At 42.4% G+C, this 14,782-nt stretch overlaps 1 protein-coding gene across 1 annotated transcript; it reads right to left on the reverse strand.

Annotated features, from left to right (window-relative positions):
* Positions 1 to 1,276: 1,276 nt before the first annotated feature.
* Positions 1,277 to 14,676, reverse strand: Tfb2m (transcription factor B2, mitochondrial). The gene is made up of 8 exons (XM_048357519.1): positions 14,296 to 14,676; positions 13,026 to 13,114; positions 11,631 to 11,781; positions 10,855 to 11,003; positions 8,259 to 8,348; positions 4,856 to 4,918; positions 3,836 to 3,996; positions 1,277 to 1,643 (listed from the first exon to the last, which is right to left on the reverse strand). Exons 1-8 carry the CDS (start codon positions 14,594 to 14,596, stop codon positions 1,463 to 1,465), a joined length of 1,185 nt encoding a protein of 394 aa, XP_048213476.1. The 5' UTR covers positions 14,597 to 14,676; the 3' UTR covers positions 1,277 to 1,462.
* Between the last annotated feature and the right edge of the window lie 106 nt (positions 14,677 to 14,782).

Here is a 14,782-nt window from a genome sequence, read left to right on the forward strand (position 1 = left end):
GGCTGAGAACTGAGGGTCGTGGTTCAAAGCCTTCTCATGTAGGAAAGTGAAACTCATCTCTAATTAATCACCAAAAGGGAAGTAGAGCTATGGCTCAAGAAGTAAAGTGATAGCTTTGAGCAAAACTGCTGAGGGATATATTGCCCAGGCCCTGAGGCCAAACCCCAGAACTAAAAATAATCAAATAAGTCAATAACTAAATAAGGCTCCTGAACCTCAGTCTAACTGGTACAGCCTCCCTGGCCCTAGTTTTAATCGTTTAGGGTAAGCAGCTTAGTAACAAGGTTTAGAATGTGGCTCAACATTCCATTCTAAGAAAGAACTCAGTGGTTGGTGAAGAAGAAAATGAAGTATGGTAGAACAGGAGTTCTAAGATGAATATGGCAGTGATAAGATGATGGGTACAGTGAAGATAAGATGCTTGAGTAGAAATGGAGGCATAAGGCACAGACTGTGGAGAAACAGGAGACCACTATGATTACTTAGGTATTATAAAGGGTCATAACAGCAAACAAATCTGAGATTTGATGCATCTCAATGATTTAAACAAATATCCTAATTGAACTTAGGTTCTTGTCAAGATCTAACTGCACCAGAACATTCTTGATGGAACAAAAATGCAAGAGTTGGTTTTTTGAGACAAGGTTTTGGCTCTCTTTCCCAGGCAAACCTTGAACTCCAAGGCACAAGAGATCCTTCCATCTCAGCCTCTCAATTAGCTGAGACCAAGCCACCAAAATGTCCCAGCTCTGGAAGAAACCTGACTTACACAGATTAGTCATTGAAAACACAGTGACCATACAAAATACTAAAACTAGAGGTGAGTTGGACTCCATTTAATATTCACTTAAATGTTGAGATAAAAAAGTCATTGTCAAATTATTTAAAATTTAAATTGTTTCATTGTACAGAATCTGAAAACACACTTCAAAATATAGAAAGATAAAACAAACCACTTAAGTCAGTATGACTTACTTTCTAAGCTTAGTAACCTACAAATTCTGTTGCTCCCTAGGAGGTTACAAAAGATCAACCACGGTATAAGTTGAGTATTTAAATTAATACAAAGATGAAGATGTATGACTAAAAGAATTATTAAGTGGCAATACCCTACAACTACCAGTACATCACAATAGATGAGAACTGATTTACACATATGTTGTTGTGCTAGGGATTAAATCCAAGGAAATACTAAGCATGTGCTCCACCACTGAGCTATATATTACCCCAAGCACTACAGGAGATAGGAATATAAAATAACAGAATTTCAACCTGATCAAACCCACACTTAATTCCAATTTCAGTTTTATTCAGTTGTGCATAAAATCAGTTTATCCAACAAAGCAATAGTATCAACTTCTGAAGCAACAGTCTCTGTATTCCTGGTGCTGAAGGATCTGAGTTTTCAACTTGATGCTTGTTTACTTGTGCTGACTGCCATCCAACCCAACAGAGTACCTCCCTATATCAAGGAGTCGTCCATGCTGTTATCATACAGCCACTTGTAGACACTATCGCCTTCCATACTCTCTACTGTTTCAAAAAGCAGCTTAAAGTCACGAGGGGACATTTTATTAACCTTCGTTGATTCAGCAAGTTTCATTTTCTTCAGTATTATCTTTGCATCAATTGGACTCAGTGCACTGGAAAGGAAATACAAGGTGAATGGACTTAATTTTTCACAGTCGTCAGTTAATATCAACAGTTGGCCCTGAAGCACAATTGAAAATGATGAACACATAATAAAATTAATTTATTAAGACAGCTTGCATAGAAGTTCATTTGTGTCTATTCCTAAAGCTTCCCTGCTAATCCGCAGATATCTAGATCTTTAACAAACTCTGCTTCTTTCTTATACAACACTAGAGTAACCATGACCCTTTCACAATGTCTTCTGGGACTGAGGATGAATCTCAGTGGTAGAGCAGTTGGGCTTGGTTTCATTCTAGCACTACTAAATCATAAATAAAATGTCTGCCTAGCTCTTCATTTTAATCTCTAAAAAGAAGGTAAATGACAAAATGATTCTGGAGGCTGAGACTCCAATCAGGGCCTCCTGAATGTCAGCCACATGCTCTACCACTGAGCAACACTCCAAGCCCTATGAACCCTTTTATTGATATTTTTTTCTTTTTGAGACATGGTCTTACTATTCAACGTAGGCCAGCCTCCAGCTCAATTCTCCTGCCTAGGCTTCCCCAGAGAGGGATAGAGGGATGAGAGGTGTGTGCCACTATACCTATCTCTCTCTTTTTCCGCTGGGTGGAATGGGGTTTGCACGGAGGGCCTGGCGTCTGCTTGACTAGTGCTCTACTTCTTTTTTGTCTCTCTTTTTTTTTTTTGGCCAGTCCTGGGCCTTGGACTCAGGGCCTGAGCACTGTCCCTGGCTTCTTCCCGCTCAAGGCTAGCACTCTGCCACTTGAGCCACAGCGCCGCTTCTGGCCGTTTTCTGTATATGTGGTGCTGGGGAATCGAACCTAGGGCCTCATGTATCCGAGGCAGGCACTCTTGCCACTAGGCTATATCCTCAGCCAGTGCTCTACTTCTTGAAACATGCGTGTAGCCTAGCTTTTCGCTATCCACCTTGGAAATGGGCTCTAGAGAACGTCTCTGTGGGGGATGTCCTCCATCTCCCGTTTGGGGGTCTCGGGCTGCCATCTTGGGGTCTCAGACCCCTAAGTAACTAAGGCTACCACCATGAGCCACCAGTGCCCACCTCAAAACTACTCTACTCCATTTTGACTAACATAGAAAGTTCAGCAAATACAAACAGCAGAAGTTGGCTCTTTGGCAGTTTTTAGGGGTGAAATCATTGCTCACATTTTTATGTAGTGATTACTAGGATAAGCTACGGGGGAGAAATCTTTATTAGCTCAACGAGAAACCACCAATAAACCTCGGACAATTGTAATACAAGTATCAATTGTAATAAAATATTTTGGTTTCTAATACTTTCTGATCATGAACAAAAGAGAACTTTTAACATTTTGCATCATTATTTAACATGTTCCTTATTTTTCTATTTCCTTGATTTTTGCATTCAAAATATCTACCACAACAAGCTAGTCTACTAACATAGTTACATATTGAAGGATTAATGGCTGCTGGTTCTAAGATGCAGTGCATTACTTTACACATTACATACAAATTATATTTACGCAGAGACAGTAATACCATGTGTTATTCAAATGAAGCATAAAATGAGGTCCAGAGTAAGGAGAGAAGTGTTCACCGACGCATCCTACCCTGGTTAGGAAGCAGGACCAGTGAAAATGAAGACAGGCAGTGACCAAGGCAGATGGGGAACACACCATGCTAAATCTCACTTTTTCCTTCCTAACAAGTGGTGAGCAGCTACTTGCTCCTGAATGTTACACCTAAGCCTATACTTGACCATAGATAAAACCAATGGTAGAGGGGGGCACTGGGGGCTCACACCTGTAATCCTAGCTACTCAGAAGGAGGGGATCTGGGAGATTCTTATCTCCAGTCAACCATCTAAAAATCAGAAGTGGAGCTGAGGCCCAAAGTGGTAGCGTTGAGCAAAACAGCTCAGCAACAGGCCCCAAGCCATGAGTTCAAACCCAAGGACCAACAAAAAATAAACAAGGCTACAGGCATCTCTGTTGCTGTTCCAAAGGGGAAGAAACTCAGCTCACTAGAAGGATGGGCAGGAACATGATGTGCACTGGGAAGAAGGAACTATTTCCAAGAACAGGTGAGACCTGAGGACACCACTCTTAACCAAGAGACAGCAACACACTTCTAATGTAAAATGCTGTCCCATTCAAATGTTTTGCATTTATTTTATGCTTGCATTTATTTGTTTACTTACCGTAAGTGATGTAGAATACTGGCATTGGGCTTCCCAAAACAGTGCCGTATCATATGAAAAAATATGTCAAAGTTAATAGGAGTTAAGTTTTCTGTAAATAAATTTTTACGAGGAATCAACCGAATCAAATACATGTCTTGGTCTATCAGTTCTAATATTTCCTGGAGAACAAAGAAAATAAATTCTATCAGTAATAAAATACCACCAGAGCAAAACACTGGAACTGGGCTAAAATCAGAACATTTCTAAGTTGATCATTACCTGTTTGCCCCATTGATAAAAGGAGGGAAAAAAGAAGGAAATGGGATCTTCAGATTGAACTTTCATGCTCAGATTAGGCCAGCATTAGCATCTAATTCTAAGTACAATTTCTAATGAAGCCCAAAAACATTTAACACTTTAGCTAATTTACCAGAAGTTCACAATTCTTTTTTAGAAGGGGGGGGGGGGAGGAGAGCAGGTAAGATTACATGTCCCAGCTACTTGAGAGGAGGATCACTTAAACCAGGAGTTTGGGCCAGCCAGGGTAACACAGAAACTCCCGTCCCGTCTCAAGACAGAAACAAAATAAATAAAAGCAAACAGAAATTGAAGCTTGAAGTTCCTCTAATTTCTGGGTTTTAACCAAGATATACTTAGTAATGAACTGAACTAGAAAAGCACTAGTAATAGAGATTTATGACTGCATACTAAGATATAAAATTTGTTGTGGAGTTAGATGAATATTTTCCAAAAGTACATGGATCTTACAATATCACAATTTCCAAATTTGAGATGCTTTTTATTTCAAGAAAGGAAGTCATATTCTGTTTAAACCCGTTCTTATGCAGAACAGCTAAAAAATACAACTCTCCAAAGCAACTTCAATCTATTATTAAATGTAGCAGCCAGGGTTTATAGGACATTTTTACTTATTCTAAAGTTAAAATTTCAAGTAAATACAGAATACCAAATAGTCTTAAGAAAACAAATATGTTCCACTGGGGAGTGGGGTAAGTAAGGGCATTACTTCATTCTTACCTTATTCTTTGGCTTTTCTACCTTCCCATTTTGGTTATATATACTAAATGATGAACAAGGCTCCTGGAGGGAAGAAAAACAAAAACAAAACTTTCTTTGAGTTGTCGTTGATTAAAGTATTCCAACATTATTGATCAGTGACAATCAGCTTGCCTAGCATGGGGAAAACCCTAGGTTCAGTCCCAGGAAATTAGAAAGGGAAAAGCAAAAACCAAAGTCCCAACCGAACACCAATTCCTTGTATTAAAAGAGATAAAAATAAATAGGTGGAGCCTTAAAATACCAGGTGAAGGCTAGTGTCAGAAAGAGCAACGCGTTGCTAACTTCGGTGTGAATAGGCTGCATTCCAGGTCCCATGAATGCCACTTTCAGGGAAGGAAGTCAAAGCAGGGGTAGCACCACATGCTTAGGTGACCACAGAGTTGAATGCATGGCTGTGGGGACACAGGCCCTTACTTCTGCCCACCAAGTACAGGAGAGGAACTCTCTGAGACCCTGGGAAGTGAGTCAGGCAGCCACTGGCAGAGAGGCGAGGCGGAGATGAAGAGCCAACAGGATGAGCAGAGGGGAAGTATCTAAGCCAACAGAGAACAACAGTGCTGAGGCTGCCTGAGAGAGAAGGCAGGGCTCGGGAGGGGAAGACAAGGTGTACATGGATGCTAGGGACATAGAAGTAAGGCTGAGAAGTGAGAGACAATGAGAGAGAGCCAACCGAAGAACCCTCAGTGGTTTGGAACTGAAGCTCAATGCAAATGAAGTGACATTCTGACTTCTCTGTGTGCGTTCTCTTATTTTATATTTTTTTAAAACAATTTTATTACTTTCTTGTTTCTGTGGCACTGAGGAATCAAATCCAGGGCCTCATGTATGCTAGGCAAGTACATTACCAGTAAGCCACATTCCCAGACCCAACATTCTGATTTAAAAAAAAAATAATTTATATATATATATATATATATATATATAAAATCAACTATGTATACAAACAGAAAGAAGGGCTTAACGTCTTCTAGGACAAAATCAGGAAAAGATTCCACCACATAGATTCACTACAAAGATCTCAGCCATAAGCAGGACGTGAATTCTAGGTCCTCATCTGAAGTACCCTGAAGTCCTTTATATAACATGGTACAGTATTTGCACACAACCTACTCTGCATCCTAAAGTCATAGCACATGGCGATGTAGAGAACTGTTATCCTCTACTACTTAGGGAATGATGACAATAAAGAATTCTACGAGGACTGGGAATATGGCCTAGTGGTAGAGTGCTTGCCTTGTATACATGAAGCCCTGGGTTCGATTCCTCAGCACCACACATATAGAAAAGGCTGGAAGTGGCGCTGTGGCTCAAGAGATAGAGTGCTAGCCTTGAGCAAAAGAAGCTGGGGACAGTGCTCAGGCCCTGAGTTCAAGGCCCAGGACTGGCAAAAAAATATATAATAAAAAAAGAATTCTACGAATCTCTTTAATTCAAAATGAGTGAGTATACAGATGCAAATCCTGCAGCACTGGTACTTAACCACTAGTTTTGTAACAGCTGACACATGCAGGGGTCCACCAAGATAAACAAGAGAATGGACCAAGCATGTAGGAGAGAAATATTTTTCCTAATTAAAAAAGTACCATTTTTCCTGACATCCTAGCCCTGTGCTATCCAATAAGGTAGTTTCTAGCGACAGGTGCTTTAACACAACCCTTGAAATGTGTCTAGAAATTCATATGTGCTATAATTGTATGAACATAGTGAATTTCAAAGAGTTGGCATAAATGAAAATATGTAAATTATGTACTAACTCATTTACAGTAGATTGTACATGAAATGAAAATATAATAAGTTCACAAGGGTTGGACAAAATTTAGAATGATTTCTCATTTTTTATAATGTGAATATTGAAATATATAAAGTTAAACTAAGTATGATGATGGTACACACATACAATCCAGCATTTGGGAGGTGAAACAGGAGGATTACAAGTTGAGGCCTTAAAAATGTAGTGAACCATGTACTCCTACATACTCAGGAAGCTAGGATCTGAAGATTCAAAGCCAATCCAGGAAGGATGAAAATCCATTGAGATTCTTAACTCCAATTAACCACCAAAAAGCTGGAAGTAGAGCTCTGGCTTAAGTGGTAGGGTGCTAGCCTTAAGCAAAAAAGCTCAGGAACAATACCTGGGCCATGAGTTCAAGCCTCAGAGCTGGCAAAAAAAGAAAAAAGTAAAGTGGTATATATGATTCACATTATATTTCTATTAAACTCCGCTCTGTTGTAAGGAAATAGAGGGTAATGCTCTATCATGAACAACTATGTGGCCATTAAAAACTTAGTAGCTCCAGGTGCTGGAGGCTCACACCTGTAATCCTAACTACTCAGCAAGCTGAGATTTGAGGATCGTGGTTCAAAAGGAGCCCAAGCAGGAAAATCTATGAGACTTTTATCTCCAATTAACTACCAGAAAACTAGAAGTGAAGCTGTGGCTCAAAGTGGTAGAGCACTAGCCTAAGAGCTCAGAGACAGCACTGAGGCACTGAGTTCAAGCTCCATGACCAACCAAAAACAAACAAAAAACCTTAACAGCAGCTAAACAGGGGTGGCTTATGCCTATAATCCTAGCTATCCAGGACGCTGAGACTGAGGATCATGGTTCAAAGCCAGCCTAGGCAGCAAACTCTGCGAGACTCTTCAATTAACTACCAAAAGAAGCCTTTAGTGGAGCTGAGCTCAAAGTGGTACAGCACTAACCCTAAGCAAAGAAGCCCAAGAACAGCACCTAGCCCCTAAGTTCAAGATCCACGTCCAAAAAAAAAGAATAGCAAAAAAAAAAAAAAAAAAAAAAAAAAAAAGAAAAGAAAAGAAAATGATCACAAATCCATCAATTGCATAATGAGAAAATACTGGAATTAGAAGCCTAGGATGATATTTCTGGATCTTTCCTTGCCTTGTTGAATTTTCTGACCATAATGTAATCATATAATACTCATCATCACAGAGAATGCAATAAAAATAACAATCTCTTCCTTAAAAAAAAAAATCCATGTCCAGCACAAAATAACTTAAAAAGCAAGTATGGTAAGATATACCCTGTAACCTGTAATCCCAGCTACTTGAAAAAAAGAAAAGGCTTATGAGACCCCCGTCTCAACCAGTGAAATGGCAAACAGCTACATGGCAAGCATAATGATCCAAGCCAACCCAGGCAAAATAAACACAAGCTCATTTGGAAAGGAAAGCAGAGTTAAGGGACAGGGCTAAAGTGGTCAGATCTGTTACACATGTGCCATAAAGCGAGCTTCTCTCCAATGATGCAATTCTTTCAGCTTCATGTTCAGTACCTGGCCTCCATTCTGGAACTTCTTGAACATATTTATTCCCTCTGGACATGCAGAAAGATTTTACTCACCTTGTGAAGTAACTTGATGTCACAGGCCACCTGACAAACCACACTCAGCACTTGATAATTGTCTGGACTTCGGGGACTGCCCTTTATTTTCTAGTGAAGGAAAAAAAATTAGATTCGCAACGTATATGAGACTTTCTTATAATCATATGATGGACCAGAGTAAAAATCTGGTTGAAGAAAATGGAAACAAGACCAATAGCTAATCACCTAGCTATCTTCATGATGAAGACAGACAACTCCTGTCCTCTGGACCGACAACATAGCAAAGAAAACGGTGACTAACAGCATGAACCGTAACTTGGGTCCTGCAGAAGGGACAGATCTAATATTCTGTTAGATCTTTTGTCAAGAACTGTTAAGGCTGCCTGGCACAATGGTTCACGCTATCACCTTAGCTATGTGGAAGGAGATTGGGAAGACTGTGGTTCAAGGTCAGCTCAAGCAAAGTCAGGCAAACTTCGTGTGTGTGTGTGTGTGTGTGTGTGTGTGTGTGTGTGTGTGTGTGGTGTAGTGGTATAGCCCAATCATCCTAGCTACATTGGAAGCATAAATAGGAGGACTATAGTCTAGGCTGACCAAGTAAAAACAAAGTGAAATCCCATTGTACTCATAACCTTACTAGTGGAATTGAAATCCCTTTGAACAACTACTTAATAATTGTTGTTTTCTTTTTAAAGATCCATTTAAAAACTAAAACCAAAAGGGGGGCGGGGGAGGGTGGTTGAAGTGGTAGAGTACCTGCCTAACAAGGATAAAGTGCTGAGTTCAAAACCCAGTACAAAACAAACTGTTAAAGACTAAACGTTGTTAAAGGCTGGCACTTGTCAGATGAGCTATGACCTGAGCAAAATAAAAGGCACAACAGAAAACAAAGCATGCAAGAAAGCCCATGGTAGAAGAAAATATAACCCAGTGGGATATTTCCTCAGTGGCAAGACAAAATCTGTTTCCATAATTTATGGGCACAGTGGAAGAGTCTGAGCCCTCAGCTCTCCTTCTACCGCTACGTTATCGGGCTTGTTTGTACTCTCTGGTGAGTCAATTTCACATCTTGCCTCTACTACTACTACCCAAAGCTTTCCTATGTGCAACGAAGGGCTTCTTGACACACCAGAACAAAGGATGAATAACAGGAGGTATGCTGGGCCAAAAGATTCCTCCCACAGCAACACTCAACATTTCAGGAGGCTTCCTAGCACAGAAAATGAAAAGCAGAGAGAGGAAAGGCCACTGTTTTTTTTGTTTGTTTTTTTGGCCAATCCTGGGCCTTGGACTCAGGGCCTGAGCACTGTCCCTGGCGTCTTTTTGCTCAAGGCTAGCACTCTGCCACTTGAGCCACAGTGCCACTTCTGGCCGTTTTCAACATATGTGGTGCTGGGGAATCGAACCCAGGGCCTCATGTGTAGGAGGCAAGCACTCAACCACTAGGCCATATTCCCAGCCCAAGGCCACTGTTTTGGACAAAGCACCCAACAGACTCAAGTTCCATGTCACCACCATGCTGCAGAAATCAGGATTAAAATAGTAACAGGATGAGGGAAAACTGGAATACCTGTGCACTGAGGGAAGGAAAGTACAATGGTGCTTGTAAAGCAAGTACCTGATGGCTCACACCTATAATCCTACTACTCAGGAGGCTGAGATCTGAGGACTGTGGTTCAAAGCCAGCCCAGGCAGGAAAGTCATGTGACTGTTACCTCTTAACTACCAAAAAGCTTGAAGTGGAGCTGTGGATCAAGTGGCAGAAATAGCCTTGAGCAAAAAACCTCAAGGACATCACCCAATCCCTGAGTTTAAGCTGCAGGTACCCCCCTCCCCCGTCAAAAAAAAGAAGTGTGTAGCATGTGTGCACATGCAGCCTCACCCCCATTGTAAAGTATGTACATACAACTGCACCCCTACCATGAAGCATGTACACAGAGCTTCGCCCCCCCTGAAAAGCCATGTACATAGAGCTTTGCCTCCACAATAAAGCCATGTACACATTGCTTTGCTGGAGACACCTGGTGGGAGAAGCCAGCATCAGTAGCTGAGCAGATATGCACACTTGAACACACCACAATTTCTAGCCCCTGGGAGAGGGCAGACAGGGGGTTAATCCTCAGCACAACAAGGAGGAAGGATGGAGTGGGACACTTACTGCTAGTAACTGTACACATAAAAAATAGTGAACATGGCAAACGTTGTATTTTACCACAATTTTTTAAAAACCTTTTTAGCTGGGCACTGGTGGGTCACGCCTGTAATCCTAGCTGCTGAGCAGACTGAGATATGAGGATCACAGTTTCAAGCCAACCCAGGCCGGAAAGGGCATGAGACTTTTATCTCTAATTAAGCACCAAGGAACTGGAGAAGTGGTGCTGTGGCTCACAGTAGAACAGTAGCCTTGAAGAGCTCAGGGACAGTACCCAAGCCCTGAGTTCAAGCCTCATGACTGACAAAAACAAACAAACAAAAAAAAACTAACATATTTAAGAATATAGGATTATAAGACTATAATCTTATACTCTCAAATATCATGACCCTAAATCAAAACTACACAGATGAAGACGACAGATAACATTAAAGTATTCTCTGAAAAACAACCATGGCTTACCTGGTATTCTCTTTCACTAACGATTAAGTCCAGTTCTACTCGCCCATATCTATATATAGAATTACAGGCATACAAACAATACATAAGTTTCCAAAGTGCCTTTCTTTCATATCGGATGGGTAAGATTCCAAATATCTTTAAAGGGACATCTGTTAGGAAGACAAACCAAAGAGATTTTGATAACATTTTCAATTATTTTTCCTATGGCCAAATTTTATTGCAGCAAATTAATCCTGTTAATTTTATTTACTTACAACCTATTTAGAGATAAAGTTTTACTAGGTAGCTCAGGATGGCACTGAACTCCTGTGCTCAAGCTTTAGCCGGGGGAGTGATGGGGTCATAGGCGGCACTATCATGCCTGGCAACAACGGAAACTGTCCTGATGAAATGCAAGGCTCCTTTTCTTTCCTTGATAAAGGAATTTGACCTCTGGCCTTTAAGAAAACAAAATGGTTCTTTGCATCCAGAGAAAGTGAATGCTATATTCAACTAAGAACAGCTGTTTCTGAACTGAATGGTATCAACCCATGGACAAGTAAACTGTAAACAACCTACTTCAAGAAACAAGATATGCCAGGCTCTGGTGGCTCACGCCTATAATCCTACCTACTTAGAAGGCTAAGATTTGAGAATTGTGATTTGAAGCCAGCCTGGGCAGGAAAATCCATGACATTTTCATCTCCAGTTAACCTCCAAGCCAGAAGTGGAAAAAAAAGGTTGCAAAAGAAGCTGGCAAGCTATAAGGTCATTGCTTTAGAAATGCACAAAATTACCTTCTGACCAGGAAACTGGTGTTAGCCCCAAATTTTCAAAAAGTGTTTGTGAAGTCAAGACGGGTGGCTTCATTATTTCACACACCTTGGGATCCAGTTTAAAGAAGTCACAGTGGACCACGTCCAGCTTTACTTTATTGTTCCCTAAGGACTAAACACGTAGACAGTATGTTAAGACATTTTCAGCATTACACAGACCTTGCCACAATTCAATCTACTTTAACAAATAAAATTAACATATAAAAATAACCAGGGGCTGAGGATATGGCCTAGTGGCAAGAGTGCTTGCCTTGTATACATGAGGCCCTAAGTTCGATTCCCCAGCACCACATATACAGAAAATGGCCAGAAGTGGCGCTGTGGCTCAAGTGGCAGAGTGCTAGCCTGGAGCAAGAAGAAACCAGGGACAGTGCTCAGTTCAAGGGCCTGAGTTCAAGGCCCAGGACTGGCCAAAAAAATAAATAAATAAATAACCAGGTGTAGGAGTATGTGGCAGTATTCAGCTAAGTTCTAGGACAGCCTGGCCAATGAAAAAAGACATCACTCAACAAACTAAGGCCTGAGGCCTGAGGGTGCCCCACAGCAGCAGAGCCCTTGCTGGCATGTGTAAGGCCCTGGTTAAGATCCTTGCACCGCACAAAACAGCAAGCTGAAAAATAAACATAATGCAAAGATCTCTGTAACGAAAGAACTACTATCTACATAAACAGATAAAGAAAACAGAGGCTACAGGTGTGGCTCAAATGGTAGAACATCTGCTCTACAAGTGCAACAATGCCCTAAATTCAACCCCTAGCATCAAAAAAAATATATATATATAAAAGAAATTAGGCTCTTTTGAGTTTCAGACATGAATGACCACACCCAGCTTGTTTGCTGAGATGAGCTCTTCTGTTTTGCTGAAACTAGCCTTAAACTGCAATCTCCCTGACTGTAACTTTCAAGTGGCCATCAGTCATAACTTACAAAATTAAGAAAAAAGAGGGAAGGGGTGGAGTTGGAAGGGATGGGTGAGAATAATGAATGGGGTGACGTTGATCAGATGCACTGGATTCATATATAAATGAATGGTAACTCCTTTACAGATAAAAATAAAATGTTAAAACATAGTTCTCAAGAGTCATATGCATAATTCCACTTTTTTAAGCAACTTGACTAAACAATACATTTTTTGCCAGTCCAGGGGCTTGATCTCAGGGCCTGAGCACTGTCCCTGGCTTCTTTTTGCTCAAGGCTAGCACTCTACCTCTTGCGCCACAGCGCCACTTCTGGCTTTTTCTATATATGTGTTGCTGAGGAATCGAACCCAGGTCTTCATGTATACTAAGTGAGCACTTTACCACTAGGCCATATTCCCAGCCCAACAATACATTTTTTAAGACACTAAAAACATACCTCCAAATGTGGAATAAAAACTTTTTCACTTTCAAGGACAATCACACTGCTACCATAACCAAGTAACAATTCAGTCAAAATTCCAGGACCTAGTGTATTAACAAAATAGCTGATTAGCAAAAGATACAACACAATCTCTTCTTAATATCAAACGTTTTTATTATCTGCAATACAGGTACAATTTTTTCTTTAAAAACAACAACAGAGCTGGGAATGTGGTCTAGTGTAGAGTGTTTGCCTTGCATGCATGAAGCCCTGGGTTCAATTCCTCAGCACCACATATATAAAAAAAGCCAGAAGTGGCTCAAGTGGCAGACTGCTAGCCTTGAGCAAAAAGAAGCCAGGGACAGTGCTCAGGCCCTGAAGCCAAGCCCCAGGACTGGCAAAAAAAAAACAAACTTACTTTTATATATAAAGATTAGTCATTTCACTTTACAACAGCCCAACTGATAAGTAGACAGTGTGGCCCTGAATCCATTCTGCCAGTGATTGCAAGACTTGTACCCTCCACAGCACACCACTACTCAGAAACTAAACCAAACACCAGCAGGCTGCCTTTAGCCTACCACTTTTACTTACTCGCGGGGAGTCTGGATGTTTTAACCATGAAAACTATTCTCAAAACCAGGAGTAGTGTAAATACACTTGTATCCCTAGCTACTTGGAAGCCAGTCAGCCAGCCAGCCAACTGAGGCAAGTTAACGACATAGGGCTAGGGCATGACTCAAGTAGTGAAAGAAGGCTCTGGGTTCAATCTCAAATGCCAAAAAGAAAACAATTCTTGTCAAGCCTAGTCAGAACTGACCCTTTATGATAGGAAATGATGCGCTAGAAATTGTGCCTCAAAATGTCCATAAATGTGCATTCAGGCTTCAGCTGTGGCAGGTCTGCAGGGCGAACTTTGGTGAGAGGGTGGCAGCTTGGAGCAAATCTTACCACACCAGTGTGTGAAGTGCAAACTTCCGGAGGAATGCTTTGATTTGTGTTTTGTTTTGTTTTCTGCCAGTCCTGGGGCTTGGACCCGGGGCCTGAGCGCTGTCCCTGGCTTCTCTTTGCTCAAGGCTAGCACTCTGCCACTTGAGCCACAAAGCCCCTTCTGGCTTTTTCTGTGTATGTGGTGCTGGGGAATCGAACCCCGGGCCCTAGGCCATATTCCCGGCCACCAAAGGAATGCTTTGTGGTGCTATCACTCACACAGACGAAAGGTTTACGTCGAAAGTAGGGGCGGTGGGGACACAGCACGACCCGGCCGCCCTCGGGCCGGACTCACCGGGATTGCACTCCATGATGGGCGGGCGGTTCTTCTTGCTCCCCCGCATGAGGATCGGCGCCACGGTGTGCGCCAGCTTGAGGTTGGTGATGTAGCGCCTGGGGTCCAGGCGGCTCCGGGGCTCCCAGGGCATGGTCTCCTCGTAGTCCAGGTAGGGCAGCGGCTGCAGGAAGGAGCCCAACCAGCGGCGGAGGCTCCCCGCCGCACAGGCCCGCGGCGCCGCTCGGGGCTTCCCGGGGCGGAGGCGCCCGGCGCCCGCCAGGGCCCACAGCAGCCGCCGCGGGGTGGCGGGGCCCCACATCTCCGTCCGCGAGGTCGGTGCCGGCGGGCGCGCCGGTGCGGAGGACCCCGTGCGGGACTCGCCCGGGAGCCGGAGCTGGGCCGAGCGGGCGGAAGCGAGCCCTGCGGACCGCGCATGCGCGCGCCCGGCCGCTCGTTAGCCCCCCACTTCCGCTTCCGCTGTCCTCTCTCCCCACCCCGCCCCTCT

This window comes from Perognathus longimembris, chromosome 11 (genome assembly GCF_023159225.1).
Source record: "Perognathus longimembris pacificus isolate PPM17 chromosome 11, ASM2315922v1, whole genome shotgun sequence".
Classification (NCBI taxonomy): domain Eukaryota; kingdom Metazoa; phylum Chordata; class Mammalia; order Rodentia; family Heteromyidae; genus Perognathus; species Perognathus longimembris.

What these genes read in the sequence shown, in the direction of transcription:
- Tfb2m (XM_048357519.1), bottom strand. Translation starts at nt 14,596, where the DNA reads ATGTGGGGCCCCGCCACCCCGCGGCGGCTGCTGTGGGCCCTGGCGGGC. An exon ending in TTAGTGAAAGAGAATACCAG is followed by an intron (nt 8,349 to 10,854) that starts GTAAGCCATGGT and finishes TTCCTTCACTAG; the next exon opens with AAAATAAAGGGCAGTCCCCG. An exon ending in ACATCAAGTTACTTCACAAG is followed by an intron (nt 4,919 to 8,258) that starts GTGAGTAAAATC and finishes TCTTCCCTCCAG; the next exon opens with GAGCCTTGTTCATCATTTAG.